This window comes from Anopheles moucheti, chromosome 3, assembly GCF_943734755.1.
Source record: "Anopheles moucheti chromosome 3, idAnoMoucSN_F20_07, whole genome shotgun sequence".
In the NCBI taxonomy this organism is placed as follows: domain Eukaryota; kingdom Metazoa; phylum Arthropoda; class Insecta; order Diptera; family Culicidae; genus Anopheles; species Anopheles moucheti.
The window spans coordinates 29,194,738-29,217,848 of record NC_069141.1 but is presented as its reverse complement, the minus strand read 5'-3'; the positions used below and the strand labels follow the sequence as shown (position 1 = coordinate 29,217,848).

Genomic DNA, 23,111 nt, shown 5'->3' with positions numbered 1-23,111 from the left:
CGAAACCGTCGAAGGGGGAAGGTGGCGTTGCGTCTTGAATGACACACACTCACAAAAGCACGGCCAGTTTCGTCGCAGAGAGGAACAACTAGGAAACCGTCAGGTACGTACGCACCGCGTCACTGAAGTAACCGAAATGACGTTACGCTATGCTACGTGCTGCACACGGACCCGCAAAACACGGCGCTGAGCATAATAGGCGCTGAACTCTCGCGCTCTCCTGCCGAACCAAGCAGGATGGAGGGCTTTGTTTTTCCACCCTTACCTTTCTGAAGGGGGCTTAAAAGAAGCCCCCTTTTGTGTAACCGTCGTCCATTGGGGGAGTGGAATGAGAAAACGCAGAGAGAGAGAACTCTGAGAAACAAAAGACAATGAGAGAGAGTGAGAGTCAACATGATGTGGATCTGTCTGAGCGTTGGGGGATGAAAACCGCATCCCAAGCAAGCATTGGATCACGTCATCGTGTGCCGCTGCACTCGACCTACTACTGCTACAGTGTGGTACAAAAGATGTGCAAACAAACCATCTAAATTCTCACCAACTTACCATACCTCGCTGTACTTACCGCAAAGTAGGCTCCTTTTAATTTTTCTCCAATCGTCTTCCAAAACTCCGTAATGTGTCTTCACCGGAAATATGTGCCTGTGGATGTATATGTGTGTGTGCGTCTATAAACAAAACGACGACCCCGTCCTGTGTCGGTCATTAATGAATGCACCACCTTTATTATGTTGTGGTTCGCGCCGTGCGCACACGCGTTCAAATAAACAGACGAAGGTAAACCCCAAAACGGACGCGTAAAAGCGCCCGACGAGAGTTTTACATAAATAGGATGTCCTTTCGTTTACCACAGGTGTGTGAAGGCGATGGTGACCGTCCAAAAAACAGGAAGGTTCAAATGAGGTCAAGCGAAACGAAACTGGGTTGGAAAAATAGAACCCTGGATGTACTGCAGGGGTGTCAAACCCTATTTTAAATCTACCCTTTCGGAAGCATTTATGTGGAAATACCTGTTTTTCTTTCGTTTTACGTAAAAGTTGTATTTTTTCTAAAGTAAAATCAATAACACATTTTGTTTCTATTTCTAATATCATATTTTTATTTAATTTTTTTCTCATTTTTTGTGTTTCATTTTACTCGGGAAGAAATTGGGTGGTGCACCTAAAGTACGGGAGGATAATCTTTGTCCATAACTAGTGTAAGTGGTATAAGCACTACATACACACCATAGGTATCTCTTTTGTTTTGTACGAACGTGTGTGTGGAGAAAGGACTTTTCCAATGTTAACCACACATATGCACACGTAGAGTTTTCTTGCTTTACTGAGATCCAACCAGAAAAAAGACTCTTCGAGAGCACATCAAAGCTGGGACCAAAACTATATTCACAAAACATAAATATTCTAACCTAAAAATTGATGATAGAAACACGGCCTCTTGGTCTCCCATTTTGCTATTGCTTTACTTATTTACTTTTGCAACCTTCGAGCCATAATGATGTTACGGCGTGAGGAGTAAGTGTTCTAGAGTAGCATGACTTAGCAAATGTAAGCTTGTGGTCTTGCTTCTTTAGCTTTATACATTAAAACACGTACACAAAACTGTAGCTTATACATTCAAATCGCATCTTTCTCACCTCTCGTTGTATTGCTCTTGAAAAGGGATTGTATCAGTAGTGCGTCAAAGTACATTCCGGGAATTCTTCAGGAAACGACGACAACGACGCAATATTATATTGTGTCGCCGGACATCACAAATGGGACACGGGGATCATTTAAGTTCGGTGAAGTGGTACAATAATTTCATTTATAGTTCTTATTAGAAGTGATGGTTTACAAACTGATACAAATTGTACTTTCCGCTCATGGAAGGATGGATGCGTCTGACGGGTGGATTACTGGATTATTATTGTTTGTTGTGGCGCTTGTGACAAATGGTTTACAAATGAATGTCCTTAAACACTAGCTTCGCTTTCCGGTTTCACATAACCGGGTGAAATCAAACAAAAAAAACGAATTGTTAAGTTCTAAATACAGATTTCCATTTTTCGAGACGTAAAGTGGGCTATTATACTGTCAACCGTTAGCGGTAATGGTGGTGTGCTTTCGAACACACGACATTTAGTTCGAGTTCGTAAAATATATGATAATTAAAAACAAAAGGAACTTAAGTTAAATGAACTTAGAAACGTTGTGATGAACATAATTAAACGATGTACTGTACTGTAAGTATCTTTCGTGCATAGCGTTGTGTTAGAATTCTCCGCTCGCAATTCTTTGTCCAACCACAAAAACCGACCCGTGTATGGATCCTTTCTTCTACGCAAAACGAAAGACTTAAACGATACCGAAGCACGGGAACGCTGATGGCTTGCTATTGGGGGGGGGGGGGGGGGTGTGTGTCTGGGTGGTCATACAATATACATGTGTTTGTTTGTTTTCTTTAATCGATGGCTTAAATGCTAGTTGAAATTGTTCTTTAGTTCCATCATTGGCCATTTGTTGTATTCATCACGTTCGACTCTTCTCCGTTCAAGAGTTTTCCACGAGAAAATTGAACCGAATCAAACACAAATTATTAACCAACTCTCTTTGAGCGATGGGAATGCACGCCAGCAGTATGGGGGTGTGTTGGGGGAATCTCTGTGCGCTTGCCCCGCGGTCCATCAACGCGTACGGTGCCGCTCGGATCTTTAATACCGACCACGACCACCAACCGGAGACCGTGAACGGAAGCGTCCACCACCACCGCCGCCGCCGCCACCACTGCTGCGCCCACCGCCATAACCACCACCGCCACCGAAGCTTCCGCCACTGCTACCGTAGCCACCGTCGCGGCCACCATCCCGGCTGTAGCCACCGCTCGAGCGGCCACCACCACCACCGCCACCGCTGCTACCGTAGCCACCATCAAACCGGCCGGAACTGCGGCTTCCACCGCGGAAGCTGCCACCACCGCCACCGCCGCTGCTGCCGCTTCGATAGCTCGACCCACCGCCGTCCCGGAAACCGCCGCGTGACCCATTCCGGAAGCTGCCACCACCACCGCTGCCACCGATACTGCCACCACCGCTGCCCCCGTTACGGCCCGGCGGCCCACGGAACCCGCGGGATGCGCCGCGCGGATTCCGGCGGCCTTTGGAAATTTCGACGCGCAGCTTCGAGCCGAGGATGTCCTGGCCGTTCAGATTGTCGCAGGCCGTTTCCGCCTCTTCCTTGTTTTCGAACTCAATGAACGCGAAACCTGGTGGATTGAAAGCTACCCAGACAGAGTTCAATTTACCGTACTTGGTGAATTCGCCCTCGAGATCCTCCTTCTTCACTTTGTCGGTCAGGTTGCCGACGTAGACGCGTGTGCCCTTCTGATCGCTCATTCTGTTTTTTTGCCGATGTGTTGTGTGTCGCGGAAAGGTTTGTCGCTTGCTGGCGCTGTGACGACGACGCGGGGCTGTTCAAATCAAATCAAACAGTGGTTGGTTTTGTTGTTTAGACAAATCCCCACCCCTACACTCCCCTAGTTGTGTCTCCCCACACGCTCACACACACACACACAAAACAATACGTTATATAGGTGGCCCACTAAATTAAGTTCGCTATTTTGCTTACGGCACGAGGTTCGCCACGAAGGATGATGCGCGCGCTGACAATCGATGCGTGATGCGTGATGCGAAGTGCTGTTGCTAGTGTAGTAGGCGACGCTGCCGAAAAACGCTCTCTATCTTTCTCTCTCTGTAACACGCAGGTCGTTTGTTCGCCGGCCAACTAGATGTTGCCGGAAGCCGTTGTCGCAGAAGAAGATCGCCGTGGTACGCAGGGAGGCCAGTAGTAGGTAGCCACACCACACGGGCGCTGAAGTCACACGGCCGATTTGCGTCGATGCAAACTCACACACACACACAAACCCCTTTTTCTCTTTCTCCCTCTCTCTCTTTCGTCGATTATGTGTGGTAGGAAGTAGTAGTAGAGGTAGTAGCGCAGTAGCAGTAGTTCATCGACGTGTTTGACTGTGAAATTGATCAGAATAGTGGTTCGTAGCGAAATAGATTACTTGTAAGACAATGGCTAAGTAGGGATTGATGGGGTTTTTTTTTTGTTTGTTTGTTTTGTTTGTTGGGTGAGATAAAAGTGTTGCGATCGTTGCGTGTTTTGTTTTTAATTGGGCTTCAGATTTTGTAGGTTCAAAAGCAATGTTTTCAACGATGATATGAAGAGAAAGCGGATAACATTTGTTCGCACTTCCATTTCGTATCGTTATGTACCTATTGCGCCGGTCAGAAAGCGGGCAAGTAATGATGATCGCCATTTTGTACTTTGATCATATTAAAATAAATAAAATAATTGGGAGATTTTAAGGTCTGACAGGAGTGTGTAAGGCATTTCTAAGGTAGGAGGAAATTATAAAAGAGATTTTGCCATTTCTTTTGGATCAGTTTTTATCGAAAATGCAGGAGATTTGGCCTCTATGTAAAGGTTCTATTATAAAGCATGCAGTAGAGATTTAGGCAAATAAAAACAATATTATTCTCGAATTTATAGTTCAGAAATGTAAACAAAACGCTGCACTACCCAAACAAAAACGGAAGATCGTGCGCAAGCAGCAGTTTACAGCTGTTGGTAGTATAAGAGCGTTCCCTATAAACATGCAAACACGAATTGTTTAACTTATCTGATCTGTGTTCTATAGAAAATAAGCTAATGGGCCCTCACATGGTACATAAATACTGTAAAGTAGTCGAGTATGATGCAATCAGTAAGTGATCTTCATAAATCTTGAGGAAGATGTAGCCTCCCAGCCTGCACTCCTTACAACGCTCTACAAAATATTACACGCGCAACTACTTCGTCCTAACGATCGCTGATTAGGGGATGGTTTACAAGTGCGTGGAGTTTGCGAAGAAAAACCAATACGTCGAACATAACTGAAGAATATGCGTGGAAGTAGAGAGAGAGAGAGAGTCAGATAGAGCGCGCTTGGCGTTATTAATTGCTGCTGCTCCTGTTGTTGTAGCATCTTCTCGGTTCTCGTTTTCGAAGATTCGTTATTTTGATACAGAAAGATGCCGATCGCGATCAAGTTGCAGAGGGCTACATAGAATAGTGCGGCGATTCTCAACAGAACATGTTAAGGACACACGTTTGTATTTGTGTGTACGTATGTGTGTGTCTGTGTGTATTCCGAGCGAGATAAGAACAACAGCAGGAACCTGACAGAACCGGAGGTTGATTAATAAAGATTGCTTTTTGAAGAGGCAACACGCGCGCGCTCAGAATTTGCAGTTGATGCAGATATAAGTAAGGATGGATATAGGTATTGCGCACACAGAGAAACGGTGATTTCGAATTCTGCGCTGATGGATGATGAAATTTGCCGGGTTTTTAGGCGCGATTTTCGTGTGTGTGTGTTGCTTTCTACGGGGAACAGATGTACGTTTCTAGGTGCACACAAGCGCTTTCTTCCAACACCATGCATTGTTGAGTCGGCGTTAGGATTCAGTCACGTGTTTGCTGGGTGGGAAGGTGGCGTGGTCGTCTTCAAAGTCGTCGTTGCAGTCGGAACGTAAACACGCAAACAAAACTCGATGAAACGATAACAGAAACGAAACAAAAGTTAAGATGCGACGAACTGAAATATTCTATCATCCCTACGAACACGGCCACACACGCGTTATATATGGGACATGATCGATAGGAGTTTGTTTGAGGGCTACACAATCAACCTGTAGCAGCAGCAGTGGATGGTTCTCTTCGCTTGCATCTGGTCGATTTGCTTTTGGGGGCGTTCGGTCCATTTTGTGTCCCATTTCTTTAGGGGGAGTAAGCAGTGAAGAAGCGTATCGACACGGAAGAAGCATAGCCGCAAGGAAAAACCAATAGCCGAAGGAAAGCCAGCTGTGCTTTGGATAGTTTCGTTGAAAACGGGGCCTTCGTTTGGTTTTGCTAACCCTACAGGTGGTGTACATTCGAAGACATTTCAAGCGAGCAGCAACCGTTGATGGTAAGAAATAGAAGCATTCACATCAAATTTCGCTTGCAGTTGATATGTGCGTATCACTGAAGAAAAATGGTCTGAGATATGAATATAAAGGCAATCGTTCGAAGATCTGAAGAACGTTGAAGAATACCGCTCCAAACACGATTAGTACCGGCATTGCTGTTGTAGCTGTGGTACGTGGTCCATCGAGAGATACCAATTACTTAGAAGGCAGCATGTTGCGTTACGAAAATTTAACTAAACCGTGCACCTTTGCACGAAACAAACTTCATCATACACACTCGGTAGTTAATCATCTGTGACGAAAAACCGCGCCCCGCAGCATGCTGAGACTGCCGCTGTTCGAAAATAGATTTCTTTTGCCATATCGCAGTAAGCAGTGAAGAGGTTTGAAAAAGATTGTGCGCCCCTTTGAACGGCGAACAGCTAAGTGATCCAATTATTACATTAATGGACTTAAATTTGAAACTAAACAAAGTTCACATGTGTAACTTTACTTATTTTCTATTCCAATAATATAATCCTAAGATTCCTCTTAAAGCTCTGTGTTAAGTTCAAAGCAAAGTCTTTCTATTGGCGACACATTAAAGCCATAATTGGGTTCCTTACCCTAATCACACGGAAGCAAACACAGAAACGAATTGGGTTTAACGGTTTGAAACAATTCACGCGTACGCGTGACCAAGTGCCGCACGCGCGAATTAACAATAACAGAACAGAAAAAGTAATTTAACGGAAAGGAACAACAAATAAATACGAAAAAGCAAGTCGGAAAATTATTTCATTTGTCCGTTTCTCGGACAGTTTGGTGAACCGCGAGTTGCGCTTGCGCGCCCACACGGACAGACACACACATCTGCACACGATTTCTTCGAATGCGCTGCATAACGCATAAAAGGTTAAAAAATAGATATGAACGAAATTACCCAGCCTCACCCCTTTTGCGCTGCTGCCCTTATGTATATTACATGTGACCGGGAATCGCGCAAAAGGAGGGGGGTCGCGAAAGAACACTTTATTTTAAGAACACCCGGTTTGTTGGGAGTTTTTTTTGCCATACGGGCAAGCAAGAATGCTGCACAAAATTTACCGCAAAATTCGTTTCTGGGTGGAGAAAAAAATTCCCCGAAAGGAAGTTTTTTCTTGCCAACAAATGTATGATTATTGTTGTAACTTGTATCTCAAATCATTATCGCTACAGCAAGCGCAGTGAGGGGATGTGAGCAGAGGGTTGTATTGGGATGGAAGGAGATTTTGCATTTTCCTGCTTTACGATGATTGGCTTAATCGAGGAACACAGGCCGGGTGTTTTTTTCGTTTTTGAGGAAACAAAATCATACAGAGGGAAAAGTTCAGGTGTTGTTGGTCGGGCGTTTCGAACGTAGAGAAAAACTAGATTTTGCTTGTTTTTGGTGGTGGAAATGGTTACCGTCGTCGTGGGTGGGCGATTAACGTCGTGGGCGCAGGGCACGGTACGGCTTGAATGGCGCGCGTGTGGTGGTACGGTAGCGGGGTCGTAATTTTCGATGTCGTCGATTGCGGCCGAAGGGTGTGACGGATAATCCCGGGCGGTGTGGGATTTCGTTGTAACTTCCGGTATTATACTCGAAACACAAAAGCCCCACTCTTGTAGGCGGGTTACGTGTGGATATCGCGCTGAACGGATGCTGGGTGGCAGCTGCAGCCAAATATCGGTGAAAAATCGATAATGCGCACCACACCGAGGGAGCAAATAAAAGATGGCGATGGTTTTTCGGTGGTGAGGATGCACTTTTTCAGGTCCGATTTTTACCGCACTGGGCTGTAGGCAGATGGTGTTTGATGATTTGGGGTGGTATTAATTTAGTTCACTGTATGTTTTACACACAGTTTCCTGTGGTTTCAATGCACTTTTTCACTTAAATTTTACGGAGCACTATCGAGCAGCGTCTGCTTCCTTTGGCTTTCGTATGGCAAGTAAATGCACACTGTCAAATTTCGGCTCAACTCTACACAACGCGCCGAAGCTGTCAATGCCAACATTGCAGGGTTTGGCAATAGATAGGATACGGCGTAGATAGGATGCCCAACTTATGGAATCGCGCAAACGAATAAGATAAAGCGTACCATTGATAGGGAAACGCGAAACAGTTTATGGTATCGCGTGAAATAAATAGGGAATCGCGTGCACAATTTAGTGAATGCCAAATCGGCCGACCGGTATTGGAGCTGGGTATATATAACCCCGGCTGAAGAGTTGAAATTTAAAAACAAACATTTCAAATTAATGTTGCATGAAATATCGAATTTTGGAGGTAAAAAAAGGGATGTAAAATATTTTTTGATAACATTGGAGCATAAAATAATTGATTTTCACCGACAAGCAACAACATTTAATAACATATACAACTAAAGCATTCAAAAATTTGAAATGGATCTTTCAAACATCGTATGTATACACAGGATTTCAAAACACGGGCATATGCTGTCGTTAGGTATAATTCACGGGTACTGAAAATATTTAATATTGGTCTAGCAAGCGAAGCGTCTAAGGTTAATCCAAGTGTGCAAAACAAGTACTTGTGTCCTGCGTTATTAGCCAAATACTAAATACTATTACATATTAGCCAAATGCTAAACATCAAACTGCAGACCGTTTATGGGATCATCAAAAAGTACCAAACAACATGGCAGATCGAAGCCAAGAAACGTGGTGGTAACAGGCAGAAAATATTGTCGCAGCAAGCTATAAGCGATGTTCGGAGTTGGATCGACGACGATTGTACGGTGACGATGAAAACGCTCGCCGAAAAAGTATTGGAAGAACACGGGATACAAGTTTCCACTACTACCATCGCGAGGGAAATAAAAGGTTTCAATTACTCCTTGAAGATGATTAAGCTGATCCCAGAACGGCGCAACACTCTGCCAACAATAGAAGATCGCAAATTATATGCTACGCAGTTTTACGAAATAGCTCGGGAAATTCCGGACAATGGCCTAATCTACCTGGACGAAGTGGGGTTCAACGTCAGCATGCACACGCTTAAAGGACGATCAGCAAGAGGAGCGGCGGCCACCATCACCGTCTCACAGCTAAGAACTCGGAACATATCCATCATATGTGCCATGAATCGTTACGGCGTGCTGCATTACACCACATATACGCGGTCCGTGAATAGAGAGCTTTTCGTACAGTTCATTGAAGAACTAAAGCACACACTGCGTTCGAAAGGTATCCACAGAACCTATCTTGTGATGGATAACGTGGCTTTCCTTAAAACAACTACCGTAAGAACCGCCATCGGAAACGATGAAGACAAAGCTCTATATTTACCACCCTACTCACCTTTTCTTAACCCTATCGAAAATCTTTTCAGTCAATGGAAAAACTTTATGAGACGAAAAAGTCCTGAAAATGAGGAACAATTGATGGAAGCGATCAGGAATGGCTCCAACCTAATAAGCGCACAAGATTGCGATGGCTACATCTCGAACATGTGACAATACATGTCCCGGTGTTTGAGAGGAGAAGAAATTTTAGATTAAGTTTTAGATAATTGTTTAGGTAGTAAGATGCTAGATTTATTGTGTAAATAATTTAGTTAGTAAACTGACGACTCTTTAAAAGAAAAGTTTAAAGTCGAATAAGCTGATGTTACTACAAGCCTAAAGTATAAAATCAACACATTTCGTCTCTTTAAAAGAGTCGTCAGTTTACTAACTAAGCATTTGGCTAATATGTGCATGCGTTGCTCCGTTCTCATACGCCGATACCACACGCCGATTTCTTTCTTCGTTGCTCGTGGTTTTTCGTCGACGGGGCGTTTGAACCGTTCTGCCTGCATTTTGCACTTGCTCAGAGCTTTGATTGGAGCTCATGTCTGTGAGGATGTAAATAGAACGATGTAAGTTAGAGTTCGGTTGTTGCGGTCCGTAGCTGTATTTTAACTTACTTTATCCGCTTGCAGTTTGCTAGTCACAACAATTAAGCGAGTTGGAAATGATACATGTTGTACCCTAGCGCCTCAAACACACAATAATGCAAAAGCGTTTTAAAATTTCGCATCTTTTAGTCGCTGTACGCAAATACGTACCTTTACAAGTATGTTAACCGATACCAAAAATGAATGCACGATTTGTGTTAAATAGAAAATTTAACGCAGGACACAAGTACTTGTTTTGCACACTTGGATTAACTTTAGACGCTTCGCTTGCTAGACCAATATTAAATATTTTTAGTACCCGTGAATTATACCTAACGACAGCATATGCCCGTGTTTTGAAATCCTGTGTATACATACGATGTTTGAAAGATCCATTTCAAATTTTTGAATGCTTTAGTTGTATATGTTATTAAATGTTGTTGCTTGTCGGTGAAAATCAATTATTTTATGCTCCAATGTTATCAAAAAATATTTTAGATCCCTTTTTTACCTCCAAAATTCGATATTTCATGCAACATTAATTTGAAATGTTTGTTTTTAAATTTCAACTCTTCAGCCGGGGTTATATATACCCAGCTCCAATACCGGTCGGCCGATTTGGCATTCACTAAATTGTGCACGCGAATCCCTATTTATTTCACGCGATACCATAAACTGTTTCGCGTTTCCCTATCAATGGTACGCTTTATCTTATTCGTTTGCGCGATTCCATTAGTTGGGCACGCCGTATCCTATCTATTGCCAAACCCTGTAATCTCCAACTTTAATTTGCAGCGTTTAAGATTAGGTGCGTATTTTCCCGAGTTCTCGAATGTTTGAATAAAGTGAATTTTCGTAACATAAATTGCATTTTTCTCATTTTCTTCGTTTGTAATACAAGGGTTTTGCTTGTTGTAAAACGAACCTGGGATTTTTCTCTTCAGACGTTTGAACGGTCACTCGTCAGACGTTAGAACTGTCAAGCGCGCTGTGTGTAGAGATCGTACATGGCCTGTCAAAACGAATAACAAAAAGGCTTGCATTTTTTGTGTACGAATACGGTTTCTGGAAAATTTTACCTATTTACATCTAAAAAAATCGCATTCGGGTACGAAAATGTCTCTCTCGGCGAATATAAGTGTGGAAGCACCGATAGAAAATCAAATTCAAGAGATTGCGTACGACGGAACTGAAATATATCAGCTGTAAGTATACCGTGTATCTCCGGCCTGCGGGAGTCTGTTGTTTTCTGTTCTTCTAAATGCTCCATTATGTTCGTTTTGGTTTCCATCACTCTGTGTTAGGCCACCGACGCTCTCAGAACATTTGGCCAAATGTGCAACAAAGATCGACTTCAGTAAAACTTCCAGCGATATCGATCTGCTGCAGCAGTCTATCAAAAAGGAGGATGAAAAGAAGGAAGAGGAATCGAAAGATCCGAAGGAACAGTTCCAGTCGAGCCTTTGGCCTTGGGACTCGGTGCGCAACAAGCTGAAGGAAGCCCTCACAGAGGTGTGCGTCCTGTCCGATGTATTGAACATTGCGAAGGAAAAACGCTACATGGTGTTAGATCCGATCCCACAGGAACCGCCGGAAGTGAAACAGATGGTGCTTGTATATGCCCGTAAGAAAGCGCTTGCCAGTGCGGCAAACATTCTACAGAGCGGTGTCGAGCGACTGAAAGCCGTCCAAAGCGATCAGGGTGTAAATCGAACCAATTCGACCGATTTTCACATCGAGTTGCTAAGACTGCGGCGCAACTGGAGATTGAAGAAGGTGTCCAATACGATCATCGGGGATCTGAGCTACCGAACAGCCGGTTCAAAGTTTATGCACCCGGGAATGTTCGAGGTGACAAAGGCGGAAGATGAAGAGACCGGCTCACCACCAGCCAGTCCGTCGGGTTCTGGTGCCGCCGGGACGGTGGCCTGTCCGAAGATAAATTCTGCGCTGCGTGTAAATGTCCCTACCGAACTGCAGGGCGTTGCGTTTATAAAGGTGATCACGCAGAAAGATCAGGAAGATCTTTGTACCGCCACGGTAAACATGATGGGATCGACACAACTGGTTCCACAGGCCGGTGCGTGGCAACAGACGCTGGAGTACGCCCAGAACGTGCTGTTCTGCAAAGAGCTGTTCAATCAGCTCGCACGGGAAGCGGTCCAACTGCAGGCACCGATTCCGCACGTCGTAGTAGGCAACCAGATCCGGGCGACCCTGTTGCCGGGCATCCAGCTCATCATTAGCTTATGTCATTCAACGTCTTCCGATTCGAACAACAGCTCGGAACCGATCAAAGATCACGATCACGTGCTTGAGCATAGTTTGCACCAGCTGTTGCGAGAGTTTCACCACAAGAACACACATCATCCATTCCCGCATCCGGCCAGTGGACCGTTGGGACCGAGCAAGAAGCGTATGTTGGCCGGTCCGTCCGCGTACGACCGGCATGAGCTGCTCGAGATGACCAAATCGCAAACACTGCTCGAACAAATCATTGCCCAAGCGCAGCACATTTTTACACGCCGTCGAACGCAGTACGTACTCGACACGGTGGCCCGAGACGTAAAGGATCCAATGATCACCTCACACTGGAACGCAATGAACAGTCCGACCATGTCGTGCGTAAAGATTAATATCACGTCACACGGGTACGATGCCAATCTGCGCACCTCGCTAGTGATACACGTGAAGGAACGGTCGCTCAAGTGTATCTGTCGCGATGGTCGCATCATGCACATGTCGTACGAACCGCAGGAGCTGCGCGATCTCATCCTTTGCCAGATTAGCCAGCATCAGATCGTTTGTCTGCAGAACTTGGCGAAATGTATGGCTTGGCAGATTCTTTCGAGCAGTAGCCATCTCGGCATCGGTTCGGTGGAACCTCTCGGCAATGCGAGCTCGTGTGTGCTAGCCTCACCGAATAGTGATCGGTTGATTGCGGTACAGGTGCGCTGCGATTCCCAGATCGATGTAAAAGTGTACATTGCACAGAGTCCGGCGAAAGACTTTTTCCCCGGTTCGCTAGTGCAAGGGCGTCACTGGGAACATTTGGGCGGTCACTTTAAGGAGGTGCGTATGTGCCATCTTTTGTTGCATACCCTGTTTTTGAAAACATCTTTCTCTTTTAGGTTCGGTTTGATAAGATGGAAGGTAAAAATTTCCACAACAAAATGGAATTCTTGATGGCGAGCCTCACCAGCCAGTCGTAAAAGATCTTACAGCACCAATATTAAACCCATCATTGACTATTCTTTCATCGAGCGTCTACTCTATTCGTCGTGCGTCATCTTATATTTAAAAGCAAAGCAAAATAATACATCAATTAAGAATAAGTATCCCTAACTTCCTGCGAAGTTTTCAATTATTTATTTAAACTCAAAGATTAGATTGAAATACTCTACATATTAATTAGAAGGTTTACAGTTATACAGTGTTGTATTGTTGTGTTCTTGAGACAGCATGATCGGGTCTATGGAAATGTTGCAGCAACATTTGTACGGTGGCAACAGACTGAGATAGTATATGAATATCGTGAATGGAAAATTTGTATGTCATATACAAGCATTGCCAAGTGAAGTTATACAATGCCATGGCGTTAACAAATGTTTCGACATTTGGACGTGAAACAAATCGAATTGTTCCGCTCGCAAACACAGCGTAAATGTGTCATTTAATTCATACAATTTGACAGCTAATGTTTCCGCAACATTTTCATAGACCCGGCCCTAAATGACGAGGAATGAACTTAGTAGTATAATTTAACCGTTTCATTACATCACGTCCCTTCGTAGCTATACTTCTCATCATACTCCAGTTCGAACAGCATCTGCTGTATCTTAAGCCTTGCCAATACATTTTTCTTATTCGGGAGTCTTCGAAGAATTGGAGCGCAGGAGAGAAGAAACCGTTCGTCCGGATCGGTAATGCCCAACCGTGCGTCTGATTCTTTATGTTCTTCCTGTGGTGGTGGATTTGGTGCCGATATAGAGGGTGGGACAGAAGGTGTCGCAGGTCTCGAAGGTGCGCTTGGTGGTATTTGCGTAGATTCTATTCTCAGTCGTTTTGCGGCAACTTCAGGGGCTTCTATTTCTGGTTCGGGTTCGATTTGTTTCGTATCGTCCACTTGCTCTTCGGCCCAGCCGGTAGGGTAATTATTGACGGCTTCTATAGGCTTTTCTTCGTGTATTAACTGAGTCGTGGTGTGTTGCTCTTCGTAAAGTATAGCCTCCTGTTCACTCTCGTCATCCGTGGTGGACGCTAGTAAGTATTCCCCGCCCGACGTTGAACCGTATGTGAACGGTTCAAGGTGCAGCTGTTCCTCGTTACAATCCTCAATTTCTTCTTCCGTCTCTTCATGACGCAATGTCTCCGGTAAGTTGTCGTCTCGAATGGGGGTGTGGAGTACCTGGAACACCTGTTTACCATCCTGTGTCACATATGACACGGTAACGGGTCCGTCGTACATTTCTTCGTCAGTATCAAACTCAACGAAATTGTTCTCCTCTTCGTCGTCTTTACACGGAGCGTAATTGGTTACCGTGTCAGAATCCCTGTAACGAAACTTTCACATGATTAGTATAATTGCTATCGCTGTTTCCCACTCATCAATATACTGACTCGGTCCGGAATACAACATACGGAAGCATGAACTCCAGCAACCGGTAATGTATCCACGATTGTCGCTCGATCTCGTTCTTGTTGCGGACGGTCTTGAGAAAGGCATCGCGCATGCTGCGCCACCGTTTCTTGCACTCCTGGATGGACAAGTTCATCGCAAGCGCAACCTCCTCCCAGTACCGGTTCCGCAAGCATATCCGCTTGTAATCCCGGTGCTGCGTGTTGTACAGTACGGGTCGCTTTTTGATTTCATTCACAAAGTCCGCCACATTCAATTTCACAAAGTGCCGCTTGGATATCGTCCGGTAGGTTTTCGGCGGCAGCTGAATATACTGTACTTCTTCCAACATTTCCGGGTTGTTTCATGCAGTTTATCGTTTATATGAGCGTATTTTATGCAAGAATAAAGGGAATTAAATCCCTAGCAGCTGATTTTAGGAAATGCAAGCGAAACATAAACAACTGCGGTAGCAGAAGATGTTGATGCGTCAAGCATGATGTTGTCAACAGTGTCAATTTCAACAGTGGGAAGCCACGCGAGCATCTACGGAAAGATTTCAATATTATTTTTATATAAATTAGAGCTTCTTTCGGTAAAAAGCAAAAACCAAAAGTCGAATAAACTGTTTCTCAATGTAAGAAAATTAGTTCTTCATTTGGAAATGCTATTTATCCATACAAACTCCATGAAGTTTCATGAGTTCTGCTTACGATGTATTCCCGGTGAAAAATCCACCTTACTATTTATTTTGAATGTACCGTTGAAATTTAAACTGCTAACGTTGAAGCACGCGAGTAAAAATTGAAAGCGCTCCCTGTATGAATAGACCAAATCAGTAGCGGAGGAAAATTCCTATGGAAAAATATAACTCAAAAAAGATTTGAAACTGTACATGAAAGCGAATGCACTCATGATTATGCAATTAAATCAGTTCGACCGATCGTAAATTAAATTTATAAATGGCCTTTTTTCTCAGAAAACAAAAAGCGCAACACAAGACGAAAAACAGTAGCTAAATTCATCTCCACTGACGCAAATACAGCGTACTGTAGGAATGGCGTTGCTAACGAGAAACCATTTTACCATTAAATGGAAACGATAAGATAAGCTCACCAGCAAACGAAAACCATCGTTCGCGGTACGCGGTGTGTCGTTTTGCTCTTTCTTGCTCCTGCTGTTGCTTAGCTTCGCTTAATGATTCATAAAACTTTTCCCATGACCGATAACTTCCGGCGCGGCACAAATTAAAAACAAATCAATAAGCGTTCCGTTCGTTGCCGATCCGATTTCCCGGGCGCGAAATATGATGAACGGGAGCTGTGAGAGTGTGAGAGACGGCAAAGGAAAAATAGTGAAAACCCCCGCCCAACAGCAAAAAGGAGCCAAATCATTTCTCCGAAAGCAAAATAAAACGCAATCCGGAAGCTACAAATTAAATAAACAAATCATAAAAAAGAACGAAACGGAACACTAAAATATTCCAATTGATTTGTTGCCCGCTTCTGGGCTGCCACTTTGAAGGCAAGTGTCTCGGATGTTTTCACCACCTCCTCCCTGTTCCTCCTCCACTCCAACTCACCCCCCCCCCCCCGGCCCTTTTCGTTGCGTTCGGGTGAAAGAAAATGTCCCTTTTTCTTTCACCAAATTGATGAAAGTAGCACTGAGGCCGTAGTGAAAAGTTTGTCGTACCGTGTTCGGAAGCGAAATGATGAATCTGACATGGCACATGGACTCGGGGTGATCAGTTTTTCCCCGTCGGTTGGGCTCGCGGGAAATTGGGAGGGCAACGAAATGAAAATTGGTCCCAACAACTGCCACCCTGTTGGGTGAAAGAGAGCTACCGAGGGCTCTCCGGACGGGTTTTCCTTTTGCCCGAACTGCCTCGAAAGCATGTTGATTAGAAGATAGCTTTTCCATACAGTTCCGAACAGGAAATGAGGGTGACACAACAGAATGTTGGACGGCGCTGGACGACGGGGTGGGTTGGCGCTGTGGAGATGTTATAAAAATATCATAAAAATCAACAATCGACACATTGGAATCGGGCGGTGTTTGCTTCCGGGAAGGTTGTTTCCTCTCGAGCCCGGTGCGCTGGATATTGGACGGTGTGCCTTCGTGATTTTTTTTCTTCTCTCTCGTCCCAGCATCAGCTCTTTTTCCGGACATTCCGACACGCTCTATTGTCGTATCGATGTGCGATTGTTTGTGCCAGATAGTGGCGAATCCCGGTAGCTGGACCGTTTCACCGTCCAAGGCGGTTCTCGAAAGCGACATTTATTTTACGCGCGGGAATGTTTTATGGGCTCGGATGAAAATACCACGCGGTGTATGTGTGTTCCTGCCCCAGAAAACGGAACAGGGCTGATAAGGCAGAGGGAAAGAGTGCGTTTTTTTTACTCGTTGGAGCCAACGGTTGTTTTCCTTTGCCAGCCGTGACACTATCCAGAACCAATCGAATTGCATCAATTATCGCAAAACGTGCTTTTGTGTTGTGTCGCAGCGAGAGATGGCGATCTCATCAGCTCCTCATCATCATCATCATCAGCATCATCGTCAGGGGTGGTAGGATTGGGAATTCCGGGGCTGGGTGTGATAAAAGCTGAACGAACATAAATTCATCGCCCAAGTGCATGCAATCAAGCGTGAGGGCAAATCGGCGAAAGTGCAGTAAAATATAATCGTGTTCGCTCATTTTCTGCCCCGTTTTTTTTGCTTGTCCGTCGCAGATTTATTGGTTCGAAGGGTGGTTCGAATCTTGGGGCGAACGTCCAAAAGGGGTTCGTCGGGTTTTTGGGTGAAAAATTTACGATTTTTGTTTGACTCGATCACATTTGTTAAAATAGGACTTATATCATGATCGTGAGGTGTGTTGATTATTTATTGAACTATTTGGAAATATTTTTTAGAACTCTTGATTTTTTTTATTTAATAAGGACAGCCAGGACGTACTGCTTACTCTTGAAATTTGAAGAATTTTATTTTTTTTGTCATATTCATAATGATAGTTTTATTTTTTTAGCAAGTGATTAACATAACTTGTGATAGCTTAACTACCTTTGTTTACTCTACATGCATATCAGCCCTGAGGTATGCAACGCGCATAACAAAATTTCTTTTTAAACCAATCTATGTAGCATTGCGATACGAGCGGTCAGGCAAATATTATGTAGTTTTGAGATGCGAGTAAGATTTGAGATACGATTTTGTCTTTTCTTTTCTGTTGCGCTTCCTTTTCGATGAAGTGATCGATCGTACTGCCATTCATCAGATTTCTTCCAACATAAATTGGAACTCAGTTTATGAGTTTAATGCAAAAGTTTTATATGACAAAAAAAGGTTATTTCGACCAATTTTTCGCCTTGTTGCATAGATTTTATGCTATAAATTAGCTCAGCTGTCAAATTTCCAAAAACCACGTATCACGTATTTACTGTCTGTAAATGTATTTCAATGTCTAAAATGGCTTTGAATTAAACTCGTATCGCAAGGCATCACTGTATTTATTTAAGGGCTTTTAAAAGTGTAATGTCTCTAAGGCTTACTGCTCTTATAAAGGGAACGAAATGCAATATTCTGTTCACCCGATTGTTGCATATATTACTCTCACCAGGAGGAGAGGAGATGCGAAAATTGTATTAATGCTGCACATTTCTGGCAACGATTTCGAGTGTTTTTTGTTGTTTTGGGGAGCATTTTTCATTTAAGTTTTACTCGTCCAACGTTCCCTTTTTACCTTACCACGCATACAGGCCACTGTCACTCACGAGTCGTTACTTTGTTCAGCATCATTCCCACCGAACATGACCCTGGGCATCACCTATTGATGCACCTACAACGGGTGGACGGGTTTTGCAAACCACGGCCATAGCAACGACCCCTTAATTAAGTAACAAACTAATTGGACTAATTAGTAAGCACTAGCCGGAGGGCGATTCGCTCGGCACGGTCCGCTGTATCGGCCTGGTGTTGGGTTGCGAAAAGGGAAGAAATAACAACAAAAACACATGCAGCTTTCAATTCCTTGCTTTGGTGCGTTTTTGCACCGCAAATTGTGCGCTGCGAAACCATTTCAATCGTTTTACAAAATGCACCGCGAAAAACCGCAATCATAAAGTGCATGTTTTTTGTGTGTGATGCTTTGGTTGAGGTTGAGGTTAAACAGGATCGGTGATAAGGAAAGGAGCGAGTAAAGCTGATGTCATTATTGATTTTGTGATTGGACGTGGTTTTTGCGATGAACTCGGAGCAATTTAGAGATGAATTGGTAGCAAACATGGTGCATATACAGGGCAAAGGATGGTATAGAAGGCGATACAAATCCACCAACTAGAGCAATGTATTAAACCTGTATAAATTACCCTATTGTTTTAACATTGTTATATGGGATTGGATTTAAATTGGTAGTTTCACTTCTCTCCGATTTGTACGATTGGTTTAGAGAAGCAAGACTAAAGTTTTCTTTAGTCCTTCTACGTAGAAAGGACGCTGCGGAACAGCGACAAGGTAGTGTGGTGCGCCTAAATTTATACTATACGCTTGTTAGGATATGATTTCTAAACAAACCATTGTACGTACATCAGGGAAGCCATGGTTTCGGCGAACCGGTAATTAATGTTTTTCGTTCCTTTTTGTCCTTCCTCGAAGGCAAATAAGCGGTGGGGATGAAATTTCGCACGATAAAGTTTAACGTTCCAACCCGTATCAGTATGCGGCTCACGTAATTTCCTCACTATTGCTGCGAGGTTAGTAAATTGTACAGCGGTTTGCCTAACTCTAGGCGTAGGCATCTATCAGGCTACTCAGAAGAACGCCAATGAGAGGGTGTTGTTATTGTTGCAAACTTTACGAAGAAGGGCAACATAGTTTAATTTTCTTAAAGATAGTATTTCATCTGCCCTTTTGTGTATTGTTTAAAGGAAATTCAAGGGACTTAAATATACGGGAAAATTGCATACTCTCAGGCACTTTAATAAAAATAAAACTATTTTTTGAGGATACTGCAGCAGTGTGGTGAAATGAAGTCAAAAATTATTTCATATGCAACACAAAACAATGAGTTAAAGCAAATAAACCTGAACCTAACAAAACAGAACAATGCCAGAAAACACAGGACATCATAAATTCCACTTTATGTAATCAATTTCAACTTTTCAAACAATGCTCTAGGAATGAAATGAAAAATAAAATTGACACAAGTATGCAAAAATGAAAATGGTGTAACGGAAGGGAAAAAAGTAAAACACACACAAAAGCGCCACATGAACATGCAATGGGGAATGAAGCAAAAAAAAAAAGAAAACAGTCACAGGAAGCAACTTTTATTACAAAAAAATACAAACAAGCAATGGTGACAGGAAACGAAGGCCAAAGTATAAAATTAAGTAAATTGAAATGCATAAAATAGTAATTGAATCGAATGTTGTGCGCGTATGGCGATGGTAAGAGAGCTGTGGGCTCATGATTTTGTTCCCTCACGCCTTTTTTTCCTCCAAACGTCTAGCACCAGCACAGGACTGGAAAATGGAAACAGTGACACAGAACTGTAACAAAAAAGGAGTCGGAAGGGGGGGTGCAAAAAAGTGCGACCATGCAAGCAATGCTCGGCCGTCGGTTTCGTGTGAAGCGAAAAAGTTTCCAGCAGGCAGGTTAAAGGGGCGGGATGGAGGAAAAAAAAAGGGTTGAGATGAATTTTGCCACTGGGCAAAATAGAGAGAAACGAAGCAAAATAAAAAAAAACCAGAAAACAGAAGTAAAAAGTTGTGAAAAAAGTAATAACGCAGTGCAGAGCCCGCGGGTGGCGTTCGGCAGGTGTGGGAAAGAAACGCTCGCAATGGCGCTGAATGATAGGAATAGCAAAATAAACACCATGATAGCGTAGATGATGATAAAAATAATATTAATAATAATAACAATAATAATGATGCTAATGCCGCACTGGGGTGGGAAAAGTTTTCCCGCCCTTGTTGGCTGGTGAGACACGCGGGGTACGCGAATCCGTTGTTTAAAAGCTGCAACTGCACATACGCTTTCTGCATGTGCACGTTGCATGTGGGAAGAAGCGACTCTCAACAGGCTGTAATGAAATGATCAGCATCAGATTGGCAAATGCTTCGGGACAGAAGCAGTCCAGCGGAATCAGTGCAATGGTGCTGGAAGCTTTCACCTGCTAGGAAACAAAAGTGACTGCAATCGAATGGCACCGGATGGTGCCACAGAGCAAGCGGAAGAAACAGAAAGATCCGTGCAGCAACCCGCAGCAGCAGCCGGATGCGTCCAGTTCCATTTTCTTCCGGGAGCGCCTCAAAAAAGGCACGAACCACACCTGAGGCAAACACGGGTGCCACGCGGTGTGGCAATGCGGAATAAAAATTGTTATATTATTAAACGAGAAAGTTTAATTTGAACCACCGTCTTTTTCTTCGACCGTGGGATGTGGGCGCGTTCGGCACAACCCGCGCACAAGGTGTTCTTTACTTTGCCGGACGTGAGGTTGCGTTTCTCGGTCGTTGATTTTTTGTTTTGTAACGCGGCAAAGGATGGCAGGTTTCTTGGGTTTTATTTTCACCTTTCGCTACTTTCGCAGACACACATACACATTATAAACACAAAAGTTTTGCTACTGCAGATTCTTGAACTGTGCTGCACAACGCTCGGTAGCGGTGTGTGAAATGTACAAGAGCACATTGTGGAATGGCGCATTTGGTAGGTGCCTTTTTTAAACGCCAGCAACGCCAGCCTTTCCCTTTGGGAAATGCATTTTTTTTGTGTGGGTGCAGTAGTGCAATTAGTACCGTAGCTGTATTTCGATTTATCTTCCATTATGAAGGCAAATTTGCATTTGCTTGGTTGCGAGATTTTCGCCGGCGCTTGCCGTTGATTGGAGCGTTTCAGTGCGAACGTTTGTTCGCGTGGTTTTCGAGAACGCTTTTTAATCATAATCATCATTATGGTTATGATGTTGCAAGGGTTTTAATGCAATGAAGAATTGTGCTTCAAATGGAGTGGATGTAAGAAATTGTCCATTACTTAAGATGCTGAAGGGACATTCTTTTAACATCATTCTAAGAAGATAATGTTATAATTGAAATTGTCTTATCGCTTTTTGTTGGGAATGTACTCCTAATTTCAAAGCACTTCAAATGATTTAAAATTATGACTCCAAATGATCAACGTGAAATGAAACGATTTTTTGACTAGCGGGTTGCATACCTTTAGGCGCCATTTTGTAATAATCAGAACATAACATTAATTGGGGGTTCCATGCCATAATTTAGTCTCTCGTTTGGATGAATAAAGTGTCCTTCAACATTCAGATGAGTTTTATGTAATCGTAGGAAAATGCTGTCAGACTCCGTTGTGTTTTAGTTCAGTTCTTTGTTCATAGTTCATAGTACTATGTTAATCTTGCAAAAATGGCAAAATATGGTGAGAAAAAAATACTTTTGGAAATTATTCAGTAGAATAATTATGTTCAACATATCTGCGCATAGATAATATGGCATAGATAAATATCTCCACATAACATGAATTACAATTTGCAGAGCATTTATTATTTATCCCATGATGACTTCTTTCACCGATTTATCATTTTGCAGAACAATTATTTATATATTTATTACTCCAGTATGACAGCTTTCGCCGTATTATCAAAATCGTCGTGTTGAGTAATGCGCAATGTTACGGGGCATTTCCTCCTTCATAATTTCCTCCACCATTCTTAATTCCAGCTGTACGATCGTGTTGATGCTCCGTCTTTGCTGTGCTCGATTTCTTTTTATGTCCCTAACCGTACACTTCGTAATTGTCCCCCTTTTGTATCCGCTTTCACCATACCTCTGTTGGTCGCATTGATCTTTTGCTGGGTGCTTTATGTGTAATTAATTCCTCGTCTCACTTGTTTGATTTTCACCTTTCATCCTCCGCATTATGTTCTTTGTTTCTATCCTCTCTCTAGTTTTTAGTCCCTTCCAATAGTTTCCTCTCTTAGCTCATATTTTAATTTTAAGTTAACTATAAGTTTGTATTTTAAGCCACTAGGCAGACATTACTATAAAAAATTATTTATAATTAATTATTAATAATTAATTATTTATTATATAAATAAAAATAAATTATTGCATGTAAACAGCCGATGGCGAATAAAGTCTTGATCCAAATTATGCTTGTCTACTTCCAAAATGAACTTCACTACATCCAGTGGTGCTGTACAAGCGTATGTTTTTGGTAATTTGAGCAAACCTATTCTTAAACTGATTACTTTAACAAGGCGACATTTATTTTTAGCATAGCATATCAACTGCTTGCCATTAGATTGGTAGTGTTTTTTTTTCATTTCTTTGGGCACATCGACACTCTCCTGCATCGCATTCCACAGCAGCAGCAGAAAAACAACTCTTTAATGATTTTGATTGGAAGACATTTCCTGGTGCTCTCGTTACACTTCCCGGAAAGCGGGGCTATCCCGGCGTGCGGAAAATTGAATAATAAATGGAAAAGCAGAACGCAGCATCAAGAACACGTCGATGGGTTTGTTTGTTTGCATCTATAGGTAACAAGACAAAAAGTCTCGCCTCCCCCCATCATGCTCAATAACA

General features: G+C 43.2%; 3 protein-coding genes across 4 annotated transcripts; 1 reads left to right on the top strand and 2 right to left on the bottom strand.

Moving 5' to 3' along the window:
* Positions 1-1,111: 1,111 nt before the first annotated feature.
* Positions 1,112-7,933, bottom strand: LOC128301248 (RNA-binding protein Rsf1). Of its 2 annotated transcripts, XM_053037629.1 has the most exons (3): positions 7,421-7,933; positions 3,606-4,003; positions 1,112-3,447 (listed from the first exon to the last, which is right to left on the bottom strand). In XM_053037629.1, exon 3 carries the CDS (start codon positions 3,371-3,373, stop codon positions 2,693-2,695), a length of 681 nt encoding a protein of 226 aa, XP_052893589.1. In that variant the 5' UTR covers positions 3,374-3,447; positions 3,606-4,003; positions 7,421-7,933; the 3' UTR covers positions 1,112-2,692. The 2 variants fall into 2 exon arrangements, with proteins under 2 accessions (XP_052893589.1, XP_052893588.1); XM_053037628.1 differs by having other exon boundaries at positions 1,112-4,003.
* Positions 7,934-11,012: 3,079 nt separating this feature from the next.
* Positions 11,013-13,180, top strand: LOC128303986 (mediator of RNA polymerase II transcription subunit 17). The gene is made up of 3 exons (XM_053041096.1): positions 11,013-11,101; positions 11,201-12,968; positions 13,028-13,180. The coding sequence occupies exons 1-3, from the start codon at positions 11,013-11,015 to the stop codon at positions 13,106-13,108; spliced, it is 1,938 nt and encodes a 645-aa protein (XP_052897056.1). The 3' UTR covers positions 13,109-13,180.
* A 120-nt stretch (positions 13,181-13,300) lies between these two features.
* On the bottom strand, positions 13,301-14,938 carry LOC128303991 (uncharacterized). Its single transcript, XM_053041102.1, has 2 exons — positions 14,517-14,938; positions 13,301-14,449 (listed from the first exon to the last, which is right to left on the bottom strand). The coding sequence occupies exons 1-2, from the start codon at positions 14,864-14,866 to the stop codon at positions 13,675-13,677; spliced, it is 1,125 nt and encodes a 374-aa protein (XP_052897062.1). The 5' UTR covers positions 14,867-14,938; the 3' UTR covers positions 13,301-13,674.
* Positions 14,939-23,111: the final 8,173 nt, after the last annotated feature.

What these genes read in the sequence shown, in the direction of transcription:
- LOC128303986 (XM_053041096.1), top strand. Translation starts at nt 11,013, where the DNA reads ATGTCTCTCTCGGCGAATATAAGTGTGGAAGCACCGATAGAAAATCAA. An exon ending in GGAACTGAAATATATCAGCT is followed by an intron (nt 11,102 to 11,200) that starts GTAAGTATACCG and finishes ACTCTGTGTTAG; the next exon opens with GCCACCGACGCTCTCAGAAC. An exon ending in TGGGCGGTCACTTTAAGGAG is followed by an intron (nt 12,969 to 13,027) that starts GTGCGTATGTGC and finishes TTTCTCTTTTAG; the next exon opens with GTTCGGTTTGATAAGATGGA.
- LOC128301248 (XM_053037628.1), bottom strand. Translation starts at nt 3,373, where the DNA reads ATGAGCGATCAGAAGGGCACACGCGTCTACGTCGGCAACCTGACCGAC.
- LOC128303991 (XM_053041102.1), bottom strand. Translation starts at nt 14,866, where the DNA reads ATGTTGGAAGAAGTACAGTATATTCAGCTGCCGCCGAAAACCTACCGG. An exon ending in TATGTTGTATTCCGGACCGA is followed by an intron (nt 14,450 to 14,516) that starts GTCAGTATATTG and finishes GTTTCGTTACAG; the next exon opens with GGATTCTGACACGGTAACCA.